The sequence below is a fragment of the Gossypium arboreum genome, chromosome 4 (assembly GCF_025698485.1).
Source record: "Gossypium arboreum isolate Shixiya-1 chromosome 4, ASM2569848v2, whole genome shotgun sequence".
NCBI classification, from domain to species: Eukaryota; Viridiplantae; Streptophyta; class Magnoliopsida; order Malvales; family Malvaceae; genus Gossypium; species Gossypium arboreum.
Genome location: NC_069073.1, coordinates 90732480 through 90756107, shown reverse-complemented (window position 1 = coordinate 90756107; position 23628 = coordinate 90732480). Strand labels below are relative to the sequence as shown.

At 35.0% G+C, this 23628-nt stretch overlaps 1 protein-coding gene across 4 annotated transcripts; it reads left to right on the top strand.

Annotated features, from left to right (window-relative positions):
- The first annotated feature begins 683 nt into the window (after positions 1-683).
- LOC108460635 (polyadenylation and cleavage factor homolog 4) lies at positions 684-15783 on the top strand. 4 transcript variants are annotated; one of them, XR_008281824.1, is made up of 10 exons: positions 684-1569; positions 2870-2971; positions 3388-3645; positions 3965-4087; positions 4264-4623; positions 4808-6694; positions 6808-6891; positions 8218-8689; positions 14136-14202; positions 14901-15783. XR_008281824.1 is itself a non-coding variant. In XM_017760201.2 (7 exons), the coding sequence occupies exons 1-7, from the start codon at positions 1180-1182 to the stop codon at positions 6820-6822; spliced, it is 3135 nt and encodes a 1044-aa protein (XP_017615690.1). In that variant the 5' UTR covers positions 684-1179; the 3' UTR covers positions 6823-7234. The 4 variants fall into 4 exon arrangements, 1 of the variants encoding a protein (XP_017615690.1); XR_008281822.1 differs by having other exon boundaries at positions 8218-9946; XR_008281823.1 differs by having other exon boundaries at positions 8221-9946; positions 14136-15783.
- The last annotated feature ends 7845 nt before the right edge of the window (positions 15784-23628 follow it).

Here is a 23628-nt window from a genome sequence, read left to right as displayed (position 1 = left end):
TAAACTTTTATCATGTGTGTGTTTTAAATCAATGAATTAGTTTATAGTATGAATTATTCCATTTTTAGTCTATTTGTACTTTAATAATTTAATTCTACACAAAGTGGATGGTCGGAAATGAATTTTATTATACTTTTACTTTATTAGTTCTAGCATTAGTTTTAAATTCCTTTTGATAAATTAATAATTGATATTAAATTTATTTTTACACTTAGTACAATATATAAAACAAATATAGGGATAAATATCAAAATCATATATGAACTATGGTTTAATGTGCAATTGTTTATATGAACTTTGATTTTGTGCAATTTTATACATGAAATTTGGATTTGATCCAATTATTGTAAAGTATTAACAAAATTATTGATATAACATCATTTTATGTTTATATATTGCATACATAAATAATTATATTGATCCAATATAAAAATAAATTAATGTATTTATTTCTTTAAATATATATAATTAAATCAAAATTAAAATTTCAAATATACATTTGAATCATAATTAGAATTTCACATGTTATATACAATTATACATTAAATAAAAATTTATATATAATTTAGTTACAAATAATTGTTGGGTCTGGGTTGATTTGTATTTATCCTTTACAGGGCCCAAAGATAAGCCGACCAAATAAGGCTATAAAATATAATATTTTCCGTTTTACATTTCCCGTTTGAAATCTTAGGCCCTCCCACTCACCTTCTGGACTGACCTTTGCATTATTGGACATCCACAATCTCCATATTTACAATTAGCCTCTTTTAACCTTCCTCCTTTCTTTATCTCCACCCAGCCTCTCCCTCTTCTTTCAAATTCTTCTTTCTGAAAATATTTTCTCTGCATTTTTTCTTTTTGATCGATATTCTTTGTTCCTTTACGTTTAGAAATTAGAATTAGAATTAGAATTAGAATTAAAATTAGAATCGTTTCTTTCTTTTTTCTTTTTCTTTTTCTCTCTTTTTTATTTTTTTTATTTTTATATATGATAATCCATAGGGTTTTATTTTGTTCCCTTTCTTGTATAGGGTTTTGGATTTTTTAAAGTTTCGATTTAGGCTATTGTAATATTGTAATTTTCCCCCCTTTTGGTAAATTGATATGCCAATTTGACTGTAAACGAGAATAAGAGTGATTATCGATTTAGGAATTTAGGGTTTTCGATTTGCTTACATGGAGAATCCGCGTAGATCATTTGATAGGTCCAGAGAACCTGGTTTGAAAAAACCACGGTTAACTGAAGACCTCACTCCGAACCCTAATATCCGGCATTTTTCTCAACGAACGAACCCAGTTGGTCCCGCCTCTGGTTTGAGATTCCGGTCCAATGATTCCGACACCAATGATTTGACCCGTGGCGACGGTGGAGCTTACGAGCCACAACCAGTGTCACATCAGCAGCAACACCACCAGCAGCAAGAGTTAGTTAGCCAGTATAAGACGGCGTTAGCTGAGCTCACTTTTAACTCGAAACCAATTATTACTAACTTGACAATAATCGCTGGCGAGAATGTTCATGCCGCCAAGGCCGTTGCTGCAACTGTCTGCGCTAATATTCTTGAGGTGAACTCAGTTTTAGCTGTGCCTTATGCATTAAAGCTTTCTCTTTCTTTTTGAATTTGAATTGTACAGGAAATTGAATTGCAAGTTCTATACTGTCGAAAAAACGAGGAAAAAGTATAATTTGGATTGTAAGTGTAAATTGGGATTAATGGATTCCTTTTAGTTTTGCTTTCATTAATGTCTGTCTCGATCTAGGCTTGTTAAAATGTTTTGCACAGTTATTTCAAGTATAAAATTGGGTGATGAGAGTACAATAATGTTGGTTAAGTGGCAAATGCAGGAATGATATGTTGTGATATGACTTCCTAGTCTATGCGGTTCCGGTCTAAGGCCATGTTGCCTGCAAATGTCTTCTTTCATTGGATGTCTGTGCTATTTTTTCATGGATCTAATATGTTTCTGATCACCCCAGAATTTGTAAACAGCTGGCCAATGAATTATAGAGACTGTAAACATTACAGGCGTATGTTGAAATGGAATATAAAGAGAGTCCATATATTATGAAACTTATATCTAATGAATTGTATTGGGTTAGGAATCTCATTAAGCTATTATATCCATTTGTCGGGGTTTTCTCACATCAATATCCTTATATGGCCGCATCATTTCATTTTTCCTTCTCAAGTGAGTATAGCGCTTTCCTACTTACATGCCATCATCTTTTGCTAGCAATGTTTTGTTATTCTACTCAAATCACATTTTGTTTGGCGATATGAGTAAATAGAACTAGAAATGCTAATGCCATTGTGAATGCTTATGTTGAGCACCCTGTTGCTCCCAGTACTCATTGGTTTTCCATTGGCAAATCGTAAAATATTGCTTTCTAAGTCTACAAAGTATATAATGGTGCCTCTGATGTTAATTGCTTGGATCTGAAAGAATGCTTTCTCTTTGATGGAGCCATTTGTTAAGGTTGGAATCTGGTAGAAAGTCATGAAAACCTGGGATAAGCTGAAATCATAAATAGATATGGTGAGGTCAGATTTTAGGGAAATGAAGTTAAACATCTAAGTTGATGAGGTAAAAGGCAGTCAATTCTGATAGAAGGAATGCAATCCAGAACTTTGTTTAACGATGAAAATCTTCATTTGTGAAACTTTTTGCTTTTCTTTTTCTTTCATTATGAGGAGAATGAAAGCTTTTGGTTCACCCAATTTTCTGTTTGCAATCCTCCCTCCTCCCTCCACTGTCTTTCTTTTCATTACAGCATTGCTTGTAGTATGGATGTGATTGGTATTTTGATGAAGAATTATGAAGGTTGCTTTTGAGGTTTGAGAGCTGATAAAAAATGACTTTGCAGGTTCCCAGTGACCAAAAGCTGCCATCACTCTATCTTTTAGATAGTATTGTAAAGAATATTGGGAGAGACTACATTAAATGTTTTGCTGCCAGATTACCTGAGGTTAGGATTTCATTCTTTTTCCTTTGGCTACATTGTTGCTCTTGGGGGATGTCTTGTAATGTGCTTATGTTTGTTGTCTGAGAAATTGCAGAAGACTATGTTATGACAAAGATTATATCCTTTAACAAATATATCCATTTTTACTTTATGCTCAGAGTCTCTAACTCTTCCAGATGCTGAAAACTTCTTTTCTTTTTGTTTAACTTCTGTATTTATCTAGAATGTGTTTGACGAGTATGCTAAGAAAAAGATTCTATCCTTTAACGAAGATATCCATTTTTACTTTGTGCTCAGAGTCGCAAACTCTTCCAAATGTTGAAAACCTCTTTCTGTGTTATGTATGTGTTTATCTATAATGTGTTTGATACTCATATTGCAAGTGTAATGGTGTTTTACATTTTGACTGCTGTTTTTAGGTGTTCTGCAAAGCATATAGACAAGTTGATGCTCCCTTGCATCAGAGTATGCGACATCTTTTTGGAACCTGGAAAGGGGTATTCCCTCTTCAGACTCTCCAAGTGATTGAAAAGGAACTTGGCTTCACTCCTTTGGTAAATGGTTCATCTTCAGGAAACACAACATCTAGAATGGACACACTGTCACAGCGTCCACCACAAAGCATTCATGTAAACCCGAAGTATCTAGAGAAGCAGCGTCTTCAACAATCAAGCAGGGTAAATTCCATAATCCTCTTTTTTGGGCATGATATACGTTGGATTTTATTCAGTATATTTCTGAAGCAATTGTGGAGGTTGGAGGTCTGATCATGTTTATAAAGCAAGCATTGCTAATGTTTTTTCTCAACCATTTGAAGACTAACAAACAAAATTTTAAGAGTCATTCTATATCATTCCTTTCTAGTCCTTCACAGGATCATCTGTATCAATGCGCCACCCTTATTTTTTCTTCCTTCTCATATTCATCAAGTTCATTTCAGCTTTTAATGTTTGTACTATAAGGGGTTTTCTTTTGATTTGGTTTTACATGATGAAGGCGAAAGGTATGGTCAATGATATGGCTGGGACTTTGGCCAACTCAAAGGAGGAGTCTGAGAGGCCAGATAGAGGACGCAGCATAGCTGGACTGTCGTACGGAGATCATTCTGTTAAAATGAATGTATGTGAAGTGTTTTAAAGTATGTTATAATCTATTTATTCTCTTATCACTTTCTGCCGATATCTTAAAATTATCAGCACATTCAGTGTTCTCATATAGACATGTACAATGAGCCTGTTTGTGAGAAGAACATCTGTCCTGTTGGTGATTATGACTATTGTTCTGATCTTTTACAGACTCCTGGCATAGAAGTTAGAAGAACCAGGGGGAATGTTACTGATCAGGGGCTTGATGCACCTTGGTTTGGAGCTACAAGCAGCATTACTGAGACTATTCCCGGCCAGAGGAATGGTTTCAACATTAAGCCTGGATCTCTAAATTACTCAGCATCCAAATCTGTGAATGCTGATCCTCGTTTACAGGTAACACATAACATTTCTGGTAGAAACAGCAGTGGGTTGTCTAGCAGCTGGAAAAACTCTGAGGAGGAGGAGTTTATGTGGGAGATGCACTCTAGGTTGTCTGAACATGATGCAGCCAACTTCTCTAATAACTTGAGGAGAGATCGTTGGACTCCTGATGTTTCAGAAAAAATGGTAATCTTGCATGAACAGTAATGTAGATATAATGCATTACTCAGAACTTCTGTTACATGGAAAAGAAACATTATGGTTGTTTGATTGTTTACCTTTTTTATTCTTTTCTAGTTTTCTTTCATTTCTTTCCTCTAGGATTTTTTTTCCTGGATATTTATAACCAGGGATACATTTTATATTCCAGGATTTTGAAAGTCAGCTCCACAGACCTCAAAGCATTCATGATGCGGGGTCAAGGTTTGATAGAGATACTTCTGCTGATGCATTATCCACTGAGCAGGACAAAACTTCATTTGGGCGTCAGATTTCTACTGCATGTACAGATGGTTTGCCTGCTATGAGTTCAAGACGTACTGAAAGCTATTCTGCTACTGTTGGTGGGTTGCCTACTGGTGCAAGTTCTTCCTTGACCAGTATAGGAATGCGACCACAAACAAATTCATCCCGTTTGGGAGCCTCAGGTGTCGAGATTTTGACGAATGTGGCATCAGGATCCACAGGTACTTCAGGAAAGCAGCGTTTTCAGCCCATGGGAACTGCATCACCTCCTGAACAGTCTCCTATGCGCCAACATTCACCTTCACCTTCTTTTCCTGCACGCCATCCCCATCAACAGCTACAGAAATTGACTGATCCAGACTATCAGCAAGCTGTTTCCCTGCTTCCGGCTGATCTGAAACCATCCAATTTTTCAGTGAAGTTAAATGTTGGGTCTCATAGACGCTCTCCTCATACTTCTGCTTCTTTGCATCCTAGCCTTCGTTCTCACCTTTCACAGCCTCCACAACCAGACTCTGTGCAGGCTGAACCTTCTGGTCAGACTCAGAAGCCTCTTCCGTCTCAAATCTCCAAAGTAGAAGCAGCCTCAACACTTGGAAGTGCATTGGAGCATTCCAATCCTCTTGCAATTCAATCTTCAGAATTATCAAGTACGAGTAATCTATTAGCTGCTGTAATGAAGTGTGGAATCCTCTCCAGCACTTCATTTACTGGCAGCCTTCCAACTAAGATTTCTCAAGATGGGGGGCAAATTTCTCAGCCTTCAGTCCCAAATCGGCCTCCTGCTGTTTTAACAACCTCAGGTTTGATGCTTGATAGTGCAATTTCATCTGGTTCTGCAACCCATGATTCAATAGCAGCTACACCAAATAGTTCCCGGGAAAAAGTAGAACAGCTGCCACTGCCTCCTGGACCACCACCTTCATCTCTTGTTAGTAATGCCCCATCACCAACTTCTGATGTTGAAAGCAAGGATACAAATCCTATATCCAACCTTCTGAGCTCATTAGTTGCCAAAGGTTTGATATCTGCGGCAAAGAAGGGTGCTGCATCTCTTCCAATGCCCATCCAAATACAAAAGAGCCCAGGAATTGAGAGGCCAACTGAATCACTGAACAAGAATTCAGACATTCAGAGTTCATCTGATGCTCCTCGATCCTCCACAATGGATGAGATACCACATGCTGAACCTGCTCCGAAATGTTCAGTTGCCTCACATCAGTTCACCTCAACAGAAGTAGAAAGCTTCATAGGATTAGAACTCAGGCCCGACGTAATCAGAGAATTTCATTCATCTGTGATCAGTGGATTGTTGGATGACCTTCCACATTGTTGCAGCCTATGTGGTCTTCGACTTAAGCTTCAGGGAAGGCTTGATAGACACTTAGAGTGGCATGAAATGAAGAAAACTGAATCAAGAGGTTCTGGTAGGGCATTGAGGGGATGGTACCCAAAGTTAGATGATTGGCTTGCTGGAAAGCCTGGGCAATTGGTATTTGGTTCCACTGGTTCTCTGAACAAGTTGGAAAAGACAACAGAAAAGGCTGAGCTTATGGTTCCTGCAGATGAAAATCAGTGTGCATGCTTGTTATGCGGCGAGCTATTTGAAGATTATTTTAGCCTGAACAGGGGTGAATGGATGTTTAAGGGAGCAGCATACTTGGCTATCCCATCAAAGGAGGGTGGGGTGGGAACTACTGATGGCTGTGCAGCCTACAGCCCCATTGTGCATGTAAATTGCATGTCAGAAAGTTCAGTTCTGGATTTGGGACTTTCTGGTGATATTAAAGTGGTAAAGTACTTTGATTCGAATATGATATACCGTTCTTATGAGTTAGTTCTGCTTTATTCAGGTTCATTCTCCCAATAATTGTCACCTGATCATCAGTCTTGACTTCTTGTTAGGAAATGGAAGAATAACGCTGTAATGTGAATGAATGGAGATATCAGTTGCAGTGCCATTAGTAGAGCCCTGACCAAAGAATCCAGGTTTACTTTTTGCATAGCATAAATGTTAACAAACGGCCCTTGTATGCTAAATTTTGTGGTGCTTCAGAGAGGTGCTGGAGAGTGTCTACTAGTGTTGCTTTTATCGTTCCCATTTTTGTTTTCCTTCTTTTAAAAAGGGTCATAGTCTGATAGATAGAAGTCCATATAAATACCTCATAGTTTTTGCTTTCCCGCTTTTAATATGTTGTTGCGTTATATTAATAGTTCTTTTCCCCTTTTTTTCGGGAGCGGATTTTAAGTTCTTAAACAATAAGGCACTCGAGTCATTTTCCATATTCAGCTTTAAAATTGGCAATCAGCAAAGCGCCTGTTTATCGTTAAATATAGTGAATTCTTTAGGGTAGCTTTTGGGAATTAGGATTTTAGTATTTGGATTTAGGTTTTTAAAAGTGTAAATTGAATAGTAAGCTATTTAAAAGGTAACACTCATGATAATTTCTCATATTTATGGATTTATTAGATGCCTATTTAGTAATAAATTTAAAATTTTTAGAGTAATTGTTCGGTATACTAGTTGAAAATCTTATCACGTGTGGAGATAGAAAGTTTTACCCTGTATCAAATAATTATCTCTTTTAAAATATTTTTGGATTTTTGGATTTGATAAATTAATATTTTATATTTTTCTAATATGTATTATATTGGATCTCAATTAATTTTCATTCTTACATCTAAAATTTCAAATTCAATTTCCAATAGAGCATAACAAAATGTAAGAATAAACAAAATTTATCTTCTGTTTATCATGCCAAGTTCGAGAGATGTGGATTGAGTTTATTTTGTTTTTATGTGTATGTAAATATTGGATTATTATTTGATATATTTATGGTGAAATTAAATTAAGAAATTGTTATGAAATAAAATAATAGAGAGAAAAAAATTGAGAGCAAAAGGAAAGTGTTTATTTTATTGATCAATAGAAATATTTATAATGATTCTCTGATGGTTATATTCATACACACAAGAAGCATAAATAAAATAAAGTTTTAATGAGCATCATAATTTTAGTGTATAACAATTTTTTGTTATTTTGTAATAATAAAATATTTATAATACTTTTGATAGAAATATTTATAGCACTTTTTAAATGTCCATTGATAGATGGTGTGTCTTTAAAATAAATAAAAATTTATTTATAATACGTATAACATGTCTCATTAACAATTTTACTAGGAAAATGGTGATATATAAACTATGACAAGTTATATTGTTTTTAAATTGCAACATTCATATTGTTGTAGTGTATATATAATTAATATTATATTATTTAATTATCATTTTTAAAATGAGCTCTTTTGGCTACAGCAGATGGGTCCATTTGAAGGGCCACGAAAAGGGCAAGGAAGAGGTCGGAAGAGCCTCTGGACCTTGTTGATCCGATTGTGAATAATAAGGGCATCAAAGTGGATTCGAATAAAGCTTAAAGAGTGTTAACAAACTGTTGGGATCATTGTTTAAAGAGAAAAGGTTTCAAGTTGAAGAGGAATTTGATCTACTCAAGGGAGTTGCTAAGAAAGAGTTGATATATGGAACTCCTTCCATCACTTTTTCAGATCAAGTAAACGCATGGCTAGAACTGCCATAGTGATATTACTGGGTAGGAAGATCTCATACTCGACCATGGTCAATAGGCTGAAAGTTCTCTTAAATACTAAAAAACCAATACAAGTCATTGATTTGGAGAACAATTACTTTTTTTGTGAAGTTCCAAGACGATGATGATTATCTCTATGCATTATCAGGAGGGCTATGGACCATTTTCAGCCAATACCTCACTGTACGTCCTTGGTTCCTGACATTTTCAATTGCACAAAGTCAATCAAGTGACTTGATAGTCTAGATCAGACTACCTACACTACCAGAAGGAATGTACATAGAGTTTGTTTAAATTTATTGGTAGTGCAATTGGGCTGGTTGCGAAAATAGATTGGAATATTGATAGTAAATCTAGGGGCCAAATTGCGATACTTGCAGTCTATATCGACTTTGGGAAACCCATGGTTTCGAAAATCCTTATTGAAGGTAGGATTCAATGTGTGGAATATGAATCCTTATCTTTGGTGTGTTTCGGATATGGGCGATTCGGGCACGTTCGTGAATCTTGCAGTTACAATTTCGAGCAGGATGAAACGATGGAGAAATTGGAGTCAGTTAACTTGGGTAAGACATCAAAGTCTGAAGAAAAATCCAATGAAGATCTGTTTGGGCCATGGATGCTAGTGGAGCGAAGGAAACCACAAACTTTTAAATCAACGACAATAAAATCTAGTGGAATCAACGGTGGCACAATGGTCAGAAGGTCCAAATTTGAAGTTCTCAACGTAGATCAAGGAGAACTTGATGGGTCAACAGCAACATCGTTGATGGACGATATTGAAAATTAGGAGTTGTTTTCATGTGATTTGGGGAAATAAAATCTAGAGAATTCTAGAAATTCCCCCAACAAAAGCCACAATTAATAAAAGAAGGTTGAGAAAATATAAAGGTAAAGGGATAGCTTTAGTATCTAGATCTAAAATCAAGCCTTTCGATGGCAGATTTAGGGTATAGGGTATAGGGTTTAAGGTTACGATCGAGTCAGGATCTGGGTTGTGCAGCAATCTTTTCGATGGCAGATCTTCTATGGGTTTAAAACTAATGGACCAGGGACTCAAGTCCATTAGGTTTCAAGTAGTGGGGCACGGTTTGAATAAGAAAAATCATACAGTAGTGAAGGTATTGTCTGAAAAAGGATTTTTTTGGGGAAACTGAGTCGGGGGCAGTGATTGTTTCTGTTTCGAGCGTGAATAGAAGAGAAGGGTTCGGACACCAGTCAATGGTTGGGGCCGTCGAAGCAGGTGAAAATTTTGGGCCAAAGCCAGTAATGCTGTCAGACGAGGATAATGGATTGGTTCCAGTCGATCGAGCGATTGGGGATTTGGTTGCTGACCTTAGTAGGGAGTTTGGAGAGGATGCTACAATCGATGGTGATACTACTGAGCCTTAAGGGTCTGATGTTGAATTATTGGTAGACACCGTTTTGGCGTAATCCCAGGTTGGTGTCTTTAATTTTTTTTTTGTTTTTATTGATGATTTCAGTATTTAGAGCTATGTTTTGGAATTGTCAAGTGTATGGGCACCTTCGATTTTGTAGTTTCTTGAAGGAGTATCGGAGAGAATTTAGTCCTAATTTGATAGCTTTATATGAAACCCATATTAGTGGTAATAAGTAAATTTAGTTGTGTTGAAATTGGGCTTTGGACATTCGTTCAAGTTGAATTTATAGGTTTCATAAGAGGTATTTGGGTATTTTGGAATGATAATATTACTATTGATGTTTTAAAAATTCATGGCCAGTATATCCACATGAGGATTAGATGTAATTCAGGATGTTCGTCATTCTTATGTACTGCTATTTATGGCATCCCTTAGTGGAGTACTAGAGAGATTATGGGAGGACATAGAGGAAATAACTGTTGGGATTGAAGAACCATGGCTTTTATTTGGAGATTTCAATTCAATCTTGAGCCATGATGAGGGACGAGGAGGAGCGGATTTGCGCGACACTGGTTGTAGTTGTTTCAAAATATTTGTGTTTAATGATGCCTTGAATTATTTGGGTTTTGAGAGTCCCAAATACACTTGGAGGAGGATTAGTCTTCATCAACGACTCGATAAAGTGCTTTGTAATGATCGTTGGAAAATGGACGTTCCTTACACTACGGTTCGTAATTTACACAAACCAAAATTGGATTGTCGACTGATTTTGGTGTCGTCACACTATATTAAGGAAAGGAGAAGGGAGAGACCTTTTTGTTTCATTGTTATCTGGCTTGAATATTTAGAGTTTAGGGATGTGGTGATTAATTCATGGCAGGTTAACAGTAATATATCTGAGAATATGAGGCATTTTATTAAATTGGTGCAAGAATAGAATACCACCATGTATGGTAACATTTTTGTTCATAAACTAAAAGAATTGAGGGAATTAGATTGTATCCAAAAAGCTCTAGAAATAAGTAATTCAGTATGGTTAAGACAAAGGGAAGCTTAAATTCGGTTAGAGATAGAAAATATCCTAAACTAAGAAGAGATATTATGGTTCCATAAATTCCGGTGCAAATTGCTTGTGAATGGGGATAGGAACACTAATATATTTCATTGACGTACCTTGAGCAAATGGAAGCAAAACAAAATCAGTGCTTTGAAAGTAGATGGGGCTGAGTTATGTTTCAATGATGATCAATTGGAGAGGCTTGCTATTGATCATTTCTTGAAACTTTATAATGTGGATAATTATTCGGTTGGAGAATATCTGATTAGGGGTTGTTTTTCAGAAATTTGTTCTGTCAGTATGGTGGAGGTATCTGCTGATGTTAGCAAAGAGGAGGTTCGACAGGCGGTTTTTAACATGGCTCCCCTAAATGCACCTAGTGTGGATTGGATTCATGCAAAATTTTACCAAATGCATTGGGATATTATGGGTTCTAGTGTCTACAAGATGGTAAAGGAGGTTTTTTTCTAGGGGACTCTTGGATCTAGCTCTGAATAGAACTCTCTTGGTCCTAATTTCGAAATGCAGTGGTGCTGATTCAATAGGTCAATACCGACCCATCAGTTTATGCACTGTTTTGTACAAAATAATTACAAAGACAATTGTAATCTGTCTTTAAAGAATTATGCAATATCTGGTTCGATAGAATCAGTCAAGCTTCATTGCCTCACGAAACATTTCTGATAATATCATCATAGCTCAAAGGCAATCCATAAGATGAACTAAACCAAGAGTAAGAAAGGTCGGTTAATATCATCATTTCGCTGGTCATTGTGTTAATAAGAAAAAGACTCAGGTTTTCTTCTTATCTAATGTTGGGGACGAGGAAGCTCAGAGTGTATGCTCTAAACTTGGTTTTACAAGGGTCAGTGATTTTGGGAGATACCTCGGAGTGCCTTTCTTTTATGATAGAGTGGGGGTTAATATGTTTCAATTCATAGTAGACAAAGTTAGAGCTTGACTTTCTGGGTGGGATGTACGTAAGCTATCATTAGCAGGTTGTCTGACATTGGTAAAGTCTGTTTTGCTGTTGATCCCTAATTACTTCATGTCAACTACAAGAATTCCTATCACTATTTGTAACAAAATTGAAAAATTAGCTCGTGGTTTTTTGTAAGGGTCTTTCACTTTTATTCGGAAACCATCTCTAGTCAATTGGAATGTCTGTTGCTGGTCTAAAGATAATGGTGGTCTAGGAATCCGAAGTTTGCAAGTTCAAAACAAGTTGTTCCTTATGAAGCTTGGCTTCAATCTGATTGCTAATCCTAGTGCGTTTTGGGTTAGAATTTTCAGAAATAAATATAGTATCCATAGTTTGGTACCTGAAAATATTCGACATAGTTTCCCATCTTACTTATGAAGGTTTTTGATGAAAATTTGGGATGAAGTCAAAAAAGGTATTATCTGGATTATTCATGATGGTCACTGTAACGCCCTGAATTTGGGCCTAGAAGTATTGGGCCTTGAGTATGGGTCCATAAGGAGGTTGTATATAAGTAGTTAATTGTGCAAGAAAATGACACAACTGTGTATCTACTTCAGTGGTTAAGTGCTCTGTGAAGTGTTTGAGAAATCATGGGTTTAAATCTAAGCTTTAGTAAAGATTTTGGTTTTAAGTGAATAAAACCCTGGATGCTTGGATGATGGCCATTTAAATTATTGTGTTAAGTAAATGACACAAGGAACCGTGTGGTCTAGTGGTTGTGGCGTTATTAAGGTTGCAAGGGAGCCTGGGTTCAAGTCTTGGCTCTTGCAAGGTGGCGTGTTGTGTAACTGTGAGGTCTGAGGTTCAAGTCCTGGGATACGCAATAGAGTATTTATTTTGCTGTTTGAGCTGTGTAGGAGGTGGAGTTGGACTGGAACTCTGTGGTTGAAGTGGTCATAAAAAAAGAAAAATAAGGAATTTTCCTAATGGTTGAAAGTAATCCCACATCGGGAAGCTAACATGAACATTGGTAAGAAGCTAGTTTTAAATAGAGCGAACCAGATGAGTTGGTGAGCGGGGAAGTGATTAAGACTCAATGCAGGATGTGCCAAAGTTGGTGATCGTGGACTTCGGCGCGTTCTCATAAACAAGTGTGTATTTACGCCCTTCTTTTTTGGAAATCAGAAAAAGCTGAAAAGCTGAAACTTCGGCATTTGAGGGTAAACCGAGCCCCCAAACCATAGGCGATAGACTGTAGAGGCCGCCACGAGCGTTCTCGTGTACTGGGCATCGATGGGCCCAATAGACCCAATGGGCCCCTTGGGCCCGCTTGTGTAAATCTAACTAATAGGTGGGAAGTAGTTGGGCTTGTCATGTCATGTGCATGGCATAGGCCATTAAGGGCTTCGTTGGGCTGAAATAGGCCGGGAGGGCCCGACGGGCTCGTGGGCCCCATACAGATTAAGTCCACGGTAAGTGTGATAAATTTTAGACTGGGCTATGTAGGTCACATAGCCTTAGCTAAATTTGGGCTAAGTGGGCCACACGAGCGTGTGGGCCCACTTAGGTCGAATAATGGGTCTTAGGCCCATTTACACCGTTAGGTCTGTTTAGGTTACTTAAGTAGCTCGAGGCGACTGTGGACCTTCCGAGAGGTCGATTATCTGGACCGAGACCCCAGAGGGTAAAATGACCAAAATACCCTTGAGGGGTAAAAATTACTATTCAACCTTTAATGGGTGGAAATGACTGTTATACCTTAGAGGTAGGTTAATTGATGAGTGTATGATATATGCATTACCGTATCTGAGTGTGAAACCTTGCATACACGAAATATTATGACATGACATACTGCATTGGGGTTGGGATTCTGATTTGGAGGAAGTACTATTTTGGTGGCTTTGCCACGTATTCTGATATTATTGGCTACGCCACGTTTATCGCTATTAGCAGCTTTGCTGCGTTACTATTAGCAGCTATGCTGCGATATTGGTGAGTTGGCTGGGTGGGTTGATTTAATCCCACATGGTGAGTTGGTTGGTACGGGTGGTGAGCAGGATGGATTGGGTTGGGTTGCATACCTGTATTGTGATTATACTGTTTTGGGCATAGGCCCACACTGTTACTGCGTAGGGATTAGGTCCAGACTGTACTGTTAATGAATAGGGCTTAGACCCAGACCGTTACTGTATGCACTGTTACTGTTGACTGATAGGGGATTACACACTGAGTTTTCGTAAACTCACCCTTTTTTTAACTTTGTAGGTAATCCCTAACCTTAGACGATTTGGAGCCGCGAGGGACTCAGTGGTGGCCACACTTCCGCAGATTGGTTGTTAATAACTCAATTTATTTAAGCTTTCATATTTGGGTTTTAGTTATGTAATAAGGCCATTTGGGGGTTTTTAACTTTTAATGGGCTTTTGATTTCTTATATTAAACTGCTAGTATAGGAAAACTCAAGTTTTCAAACTATTCAGGATTTTCTAAAGAACATGAGTTTTAAACAACAAAGTTTTCAAAATAGCTTTCGCGATTTAAGTTGAATTAATATCCCAAAGGGAAATATTTTGAGCAAATGTATGTGACGAGATGATTTGCTAACCCCATACAAAAGGTTTTACTTTTAGAAATAAACTTTTATCGACAACTTGATTTTTGAATGACGCTTTGATGTAACACACCAGATTCGACCGTAGCGTCTAGGCCGGGTTTGGGGTGTTACAGTCACTTAGTCAATTTCTGGAACGATGATTGGGTGCTAGAAATTGGTCCTCTATGAATATTCTATCTTGGACCTAGGGAGTCAGATGACACGATTTTAGTATGTGACATGGCTCTCTTGGATGGAATCTTGAATATATAGTGGTTATCTTCAGTTCTCCTCAGAGGAATTTTAACACATATTCTTGCACATAAAGCACCTACCAGTGGAGTTGATTCGAACTTTGTTTCCTAGAAATGGACATTGGCAGGGAAGTTTTTGTGTCGTGGAGTCTTACAAATATCTTTTTTTTGTGGATGATTCAGGACATTTTAGAAGTGACAAGCTAATATGGAAGATTGCAACCCCTCAACGAGTCAAGATCTTTTTGTGGTTGCTTATTCATGGTCGACTACTGACGAAAGAGGAGCATGCTAGATGAGGTATGACTCAAGTTCCATTTTGCTTGCAAAATGGTGCCATTTTGCTTGCAAAATTGTGCCATTTTGGAATCTACATTGCATGTTGTTAAGGATTGTTCGTTTGCACAATCAGTTTGGAAAGCAGTTGTCTTTATGAAATATTAGAGATGTTTTTTCAATTTCCCTCTTGAAAAATGGATCACGTGGAACTTAAAAAATGAAGGTAAATTTGTGTTTGGTTGTGGGCACTGGGAGGTTTTTTTGGGATTGTTTGTTGGTTTGTTTGAAAAAGCAAAAATGATGCCATATTTAATCGGGTGAATAGGAACGACAGAAATATTATTTCCTCAACTATTGCATAGACTAAATCATTACAAACAGGAGGGGAAATTGAAAAATGGGCTTGCAAATCTATAATGGTGAATAGTTGGCAAAATTCGACCTTCGGATGGATCAACATTAATGTTGATGGATCGTGTTATCATAGAGCATTTAAGAGCAGCAATCAGTGGTGTGGCGAGGGGACCAACCGATGACTGGATGGTTGGTTTTAAGATGGCAATAGGTGTAACAGATACTTCCCAAATTGAAGCCAGAGCAGTTCTTTAAGGGTTGAGACTAGCCTAGGATAAAGGTTTTAGACAAGTCAAATTGGAAAGTGACGATGTTTTGCTTATTGAGGTTCTTTAAATCAGACTTGTAGTAGTTAGCAATGTTTTTGAAATTTAGATGATTAACGACTTATGTTCCAGTTATTGGCAAGTAAAATTCAAGAACATTCGAAGAACTGATAACAAAGTGGCAGATCGCCTAGCCAAGACAATTAGTGATAATATCGATCGTTTAGTGCTCCTTGAAGATCTACCATCTGAGATCAATATTTTGTTAGAAGAGGATATTTGTTTGACTGTTCTTGTGGAGTCAAGTAGAATTAGTTTCTCTGGTTTTTAGGCTTGGCCTATTTTCCTTTCTACTAAAAAAAAAAAATTTACTAGGAAAACCTAATGGAATAAAACCTTGGTTAAGGGAAAAATACTACACATATATACTCCCCTTATAACATCACATAATATCTTATATTTTACGATTCAATCTTGAATACTAGCTTTCAAATAATCACTTACACAAGCTAATAAACGTTTATATCATCATTCTTTTGAATGTCATGAGTGAGAAAGAATTTTGGGAAAATATATTTTGATTTCTTTTGAAATTTCAACAATAACAAATTTTAATCATAATCCTTCTATAAAATACATGTAACACCCTATACTCGGTTTGGTCACCTGACTCAAGCTATAAGGTATTACAACTATAAAACTTCATCACTATTCACTATCTTGCCATAAATAATCAAAGAATTCAATTCATATAAAATGATAATCATTTCCAAGGTATTCAATCATATCCAAGCTTAAATAGAGCATATGAAACATTTAAAACAACTTAGGAACACATCTGGACTAAACAAAAACTTTTACAAAAATTCAGGTAAAAAGTGAAAAAAGGGGGTCACACCGCGTATGGTTAGGCCACGTGACAAAACTTAGACCGTGTAACTCCAAGACATGGTCGTGTGGTGAAACCATGTAACAATTCATTACCTTATGGTCCTAAAACATGGTCATGTGCCAAAACGTGTCATAATATTTAAACCGTGTACTCCAGGGTCACATGGCCATGTAACTGCCTATGATTGTGTGGACAAACCTACACCAAAATTTAATAGGCCACATGGTCGTGTCATCCAACCATGCGTGTCACACGGCCGTGTGATAGACCGTGTCACAGGCCATATGCACATAAAAGTACCTTCAAAATCAAGTCATTTCACCTATGATTCCTTATGTTTCAAGCCATGAAAATAGCATCACTTAAACCTATTCAAAATGTACCAAAACAAGTCAAATAACATTCAACCTAAGTGCCTAATCAGTATACCCTCATTGGCACCACAATTCAAACGTAAACATTAACCATTCAAACTAAAAACATAATTAGCTTATCAAGTTTATTCATTCAACAACTAAATCACAAATACCAAATGCCAAAATCATCCATTCATACCAAGTTTTCAAAGCCTAATGTAACCCAACCAAAGTTTCATAAGTTACAAAAACAAAATTACCATTTCACAACAAATTATCAAAATAGGCATCAAGTAGAAATCTACCAATTTAAGTTACCAAAACAACCATATACATATTCACATCTCAATTGGAACAAAACATCACCAAGATACCTATTAACATAAACATGCCAAAATCCTATTTACATGCCACTTATAATCGGGCCAAAATAAACATATAGCTACCGAAAGAGTTACCGGATAGTGTGTGATCTCCAATGATGTTCCAATCGGTAGCAAGAGTCTGAAAATCTACAAAGAAGAAAACCTAATAGGGTAAGCTTACGTAAAGCTTAGTAAGTTCATAAAACAAAACATCACATACTTGTTAATTTAAGTTTACAACTCATACATAACATAGAATTAACATTCAGTTGTGTTGTTTCATAATTCTTACCATTCAAATGGTTAGGCATAAATAAATCATATAATTAAAACATAACATACCAAAATTCACATGCAAACTTATAACCAGCATAACATAATTCATTATATCATCTTGTTTCATTTCCATTTCATTTATCAACCATTTTACTCGGAGAAAAATAGTAAATTGAGTTCGAATACGTGGGAGGGTAATGCTCACATAAGCTGACAAACGAGACATTAACCAATACGCGATGTTTCTCATAGAAGTTTCAGATAATCCACAAAACATGCAGGATCTCAAGCCATCAGTATGGTATCCACCACCGTGCATAGCACCTAGAACTATAAACACCAGCATAGAGTGCCTAGAACTGAAACACCAGTACATAGTACCTGTAACATCCCGATTTTGGGCCTAGTTAGAACAGTGGTTTTGAGACCACAAATTCGACATAATAAAGTTCATTTTTATTATGTTTTTATGGTCTAGAATTCTAAGGAATTTTTTGTGAAAATTTTGTCCAAAAATTTTGACTTTTGGGCACTCAATTTAGTAAAAGGACTAAATCATAAAAAGTGCAAAAGTTGAGTTTTACATGCTAGAAGTGTCCAATTGTTATGAAATTTTAAATTGGAGGTCCTTAATTGGTAATTAGACCATTGGTTAATTGTTTGGATAAAAATAGACATGAAATGAGTGAAATAGATTATTTTTAAGTTAGGGGCATTTTGGTCATTTAGTAATTAAAATGAATTAAAAACAAAACTAAAAGCCAATTTTTGTCCATCTTCAACCCCATGGACAAAAATTGCATGGAGAAGACATAGCTAGGGCTTTTCAAGCTTCCAAGCTCGATTGTAAGTCCGTTCTAGCCCCATTTTTAATGATTTTTACGTTTTTGAAATCCTCGTAACAAGATCTACCTATTTCTACCATTTATTTGAGTTATGATGAAGGTATAGGGTTTGAACCATGTTAGAAATTTGTGCATTTTGATGTTTAAAGGTAGATTATGCATGTTTATGGTTGGAGAAACGACTTTTACTAAGTAGTTTTCAGTGAAAACACTAAAAAGGACTAAATTGTAAAAGTTATAAAATGTGTCATAAAAGTGTGATTTAGTGGAAATTGTGGGCTAATATAGTTATTAAAATGGTTTTTCTAGGCCTATAGAGTGAGAAAATTGAATAAAATTCATTTTACGAGCCTAAGGGAAAAAGTGTAATTTTTATAAGTTTAGGGGTAAAAACATAATTTTTCCAAAATATGATTTTTGGATCACATTAAATAATGTGACTAATAATTAGACTAAATGTGATATTATAGATCAAGGAAAACGAGGACTAGACCTAGATCGGGTGAAAAATGGAAAATTGACGGTTAGATTTTCGTGTCGAGGTAAGTTCGTATGTCAATAATATTGCAATGCTATGGTTGAATTGAAAATTATATATTATTATTGCATGAATGACATGATTTAATATATTGAAAAGTGATGAAAGAATGGTATATAAAAATTGTAAGAACAATGATATATGACTAGTAGCACATGAAATGTTGGATGGTTCAATCATTGATGGCTTGCTATATAATAGCTGAATATATTGAGAATTTGATATAACATGATATTTTATTAAGTTGGATAACTTGTGAAAGAGTGAAAAGGAAGGTAAGTTTGTATGTAAATAATATATTGTTTTTACTTATGTTATAATATTTTGTTATTATATAAGAGGCGGTTGCATATTGAATGATCACTTGATGTAAATTACGAATCGAAATAGACTATGAATGAGTTTGTTAAATGTTGAAAAGTGAGGAATTTCTCGGTTGAACCTTCAGAATAGAAATGATACGAATGATCCATTGTGAGAACACATGTGTAGTACTATGTGCAGGTTACTATGTGTTTAAGATGGTTTTAGGTCACTTGTGTAGTACTAAGTGCAGGCTACTGCGTGTATCAGATAGTTAGGTCGCATGTGTAGTACTAAGTGCAGGCTACTATGCGTACCGACAACTTCAATCACGTGTGTAGTACTAAGTGCAGGTTACTACGTGTACCGGATTGTTGGTCGCATGTGTAGTACTAAGTGCAGGCTACTATGCGTACCAGATAGCTTCGGTTACAAGGGTGGTAATATGTGCAGGCAACCGTGTATTTGTTATTATTCCAGTGAATTCAATGGGAAATCGACTAAGTGAAAATACATGTGAACATGACCATGAATTGAATATGTCTTAATAAAGGGTGTTTAATCACTAAAATGTTGCTATGAATTGTGATTATGACATGTATAAAGTTGTAAGGGGTTATGGGTAACATAAAGGCTTGGAAAATAGCCTAAGAGTCAACTACACGGGGTGAGACATGGTCGTGTATCTTAACCGTGTGAGGGACACGGCCTGGTGACACGGGCGTGTGACCCTGTTTCATGAGAAAGAAATTTCTAAGTTTTCCCAAACTTTCCAAAGTTCTCGGTTTAGTCCCGAACTCTTTTTAAAGTATGTTTTGGGCTTCGTAGACCCAAATAAGGGACTATGTGCATGTGATTGAATGCTTCAAAATATGAATGAAATTTTATGGCTTGATTTTACGAAATTGTGTACGCTTAAGTCCGATAACGCCTCGAACCCTATCCCGACGTCAGATACGGGTAAGGGGTGTTACAGTACCTGGAACTGTAATCACCGACAATTAGTTCCTGGAACACCCTAATGATATGTCATTTTTATCCTAACTATTCAATAAGTTCACACGAGCTTTATCCTATTTCCAAGGTCATCACATGTTCAAACATTAACCATGATCACATACATTCCCTATACTAACTTATATAAATGTAAACCATATATCATGCATACTTTACATTTCAATCCAATACTTTTCTATTTCAAAACTACCTCAATTAATCACATTAGTTATGCATATATATATATATATATATATATATATATATATGACCACATACATAATTAAATTCAACAATCATCAAACATATTGAACTTAGTATGAATTTACTAAACATAGTAGCTACGGACATCTTGACGACAATTATTCGACGACTTTTCCTTTCCCGTGATTATCAACCAATTGATTCATTTTTTGATCTAAATATAATAATTTACTTCAATTAACCAATTCAAATATCTTAAAACACTTAAATTCACATATTTGACCCTTAATAAACATTTTACACTTTTACCCTAAACATTTATCTTTTATTCAATTTAGTTCCTAAACTCGAAACTTTCAAATCTATCACAATTTAATAAAATCAATGCTAGCTTAATATTATATAGTCCCTATACAGCCCATATTTATCAAATTTTCACAAGAATTTCATGTAACTTTACTATTTTAACAACTTAGTCCTTAAACTTTAAAATCAACCAAAACCAGTTTACAAAATAGTCATATTTAATTATCAAGCTTATAAATCTATCATTAAACTTAAAAAAAAAAATCACAAATTCATCAATGACGTAACTCAAATAATTTAACAATTTTACGAATTAGTCATTGGGCTAGTTAGACTAAGCTACAACGATATCAAAAATATAAAAATCACTAAAAATAAGTTAAAAACACATACCATGCAATTGAAACAAGCTTTGGTTGAAGCATTAGTTTCTTAACGATGGAAGAATCAATTTTCAAAGTAAAAAGGAAGAAGATGATGACCATTCCATCTTTTGCTTCTTTTAATTATACTTATTTATCAAATTACAAATTTACGCTTTAAAATTAAATCAAATTCATATTATATATTACCTAAACCATCCACCTTGTTTTTAAATAGGTTTATTCACCATATAAATCCCTTAATTCATGATTTAATAACTATTTAATACAAATAAACCTACAACGATTAACTTTTACAACTTTTACAATTTAATCCTTTTACTTAATTACCTACCTAAACGTTAAAATTGTCTAACCAAATTTAAATATGACATTGCAATAACCTTGTAAATATTAAATAAATGATAAAATACTGATTCATTGATCAAAATTGTGGTCTCAAACCATTATTTTCAACACCATGAAACCAGATTGTTACAATACATATAGATATTTTGGATCATTTTATAATCTTCCTTCAACTACTATTCACCGAGTTGAATTTATCACATATGTCCAAATCATTTTGATTTATATAAATATTTACACAATTTTTATATACTTCCAACATTATAAATCCTTAAGGATTTTCATATAAAATTTTACTATATAGCGGTTCATATAAAGATTGTAAGAAAATCATAAGACGATGAAGTCTTTCATGAACTGATGCATTAATAAGATATCTAAAGGTTATTAAATCTACCATAAAAATATCTTTTCATAATCAATGTCAGAATTTAGCAAAAAAACTTCATATTTCTTATTTTGTTTTTGCAAAGTTACTTAATTTATACACTCACTAGTTTTTTACTTTAGATATTTGGAATACTAGTTTAGAAATTTCACAAATTTAATTCTACTAGAATTGTGCATTTCCATTTTTGTCAATCTATTCCAGGTCTATATTTCTCAATAAATTTATCCAATATCCTCATGTCCTTTCATTATTTCAATAATATTATTGCATGCAGAATCATTTCCAACAACTGTCCATTTTCACGGTTTCATATTTTCTCATATTGAAATAACTTATCAAGATCTCTTTATTTTTATGATTTCCATCTTTAGATACCTGAATCTCTTCTGGAATTTTAATAATTAATTATGTTGTAGGTCTCTTTAGGAGCACCCGCTTCCACTATATGACTGTACATGCTTATTATTTTCTTTTATGAGATTTTTCATCTCTAAAACCAATCAATTTACCATGCTTGCATTACTTTTATTTAAATCTAACATATTTTGTTACTAGGAATTTGATTCAAGTAAAACATTAGCTGATATATAATATTTGGTAATTCTCATCAAGTCAGTAAATGCATCTGGTAGTTAACTTGCAATAAAGTAAAGTATCTTTTGAATTTCTAGTTCAAATTAATTTCTACACATATCTTAAAAATGATAGTTCAATACAATTAATTATTTTATCCAGCTATTACCATTTCTCTCCCCTGATGTTAGGAAAGCTTACTAAAAAAAAGTTGTAATCACCAAATCATGTCATAATTAAATCTTCAATTCGATCAAAACATTTAAAAATAAAAGAAGACTAATAATTAATATATATTATCTATAATAGCTCGATTTTGGGCCTAGTCGGAACAATAATTTTAGAACCACTATTCTGGGGCTAGAGAAATTATTTTTAATGATATTTTATGTGTTATAGCATGATTATATGAGTGCATGAAAATTTTGGTGAAATAATTTTAGCGATTTCATGCTTAATTGCGAAAAAGGACTAAATCGCATAAAGGACAAAAGTTTTGTTTTGCTAGCTAAATATGTTAAATAGCTAGAGAACAAAAATTTGGGGTGTTTAAAGAGCAATTAGGCCCTTAAAATGTTGATGGTCGGCCACAGGGGGGGACAAAAGAGTTGAAAAGTCAAAAATTTGTTATGGTTGGTATTTGATGACATATAAAAAGACTAAGAAAATAAAACAAAAATAGCCACCCTTTTCTCCATCTTTCTCCACCAAAAATTAGGGAAGAAAAACCTCTATGGGAGCTTGAAAATTTCAGCAACATAAACCTCTCTCATGTAAGTCATTTTGGTGTTGGTTTTTGATGTTTTTGAGATCCTTGAAGCATGAAATATGTTATTTCTATCATTATTTTGAACTAGGGTTTATGTTCAAAAATTCACCCATGTGTGTCATGCATGTTCCTTGATGTTTAATGGAAGAAAATGAGTCTTGGTTGTGTAAAGGATTTTCATAGAAAACACCTAAATGGGCCATTTTTGTAAAAGTTATAAAATAGGTTGTAATTGGGTGAAATAGTGGAAATTTGTGGTTGTCGTAAGAGTAATAATTGGACAGTTAAGCTTGGATAATAAGGAAATTCAATAAAAATCGATTTTCGGGCCTAAGGGTAACATGGTCATTTTGTGAAAGTCTAGGGGCAAAATGGTCATTTTGCCAAAAATGTGAATTTTGATTGTCCAAGTTTATTTAATGGTTAAATGAGTGAATTTCATCATGTTAGATCAAGAAAATTGAGAT

Bases quoted from the DNA above. Each gene is read 5' to 3' on its own strand.
- LOC108460635 (XM_017760201.2), top strand. From the start codon at position 1,180: ATGGAGAATCCGCGTAGATCATTTGATAGGTCCAGAGAACCTGGTTTG. The intron at 4,088-4,263 runs GTATGTGAAGTG...GATCTTTTACAG, and splicing joins ATCATTCTGTTAAAATGAAT to ACTCCTGGCATAGAAGTTAG. The intron at 4,624-4,807 runs GTAATCTTGCAT...TTTATATTCCAG, and splicing joins CTGATGTTTCAGAAAAAATG to GATTTTGAAAGTCAGCTCCA.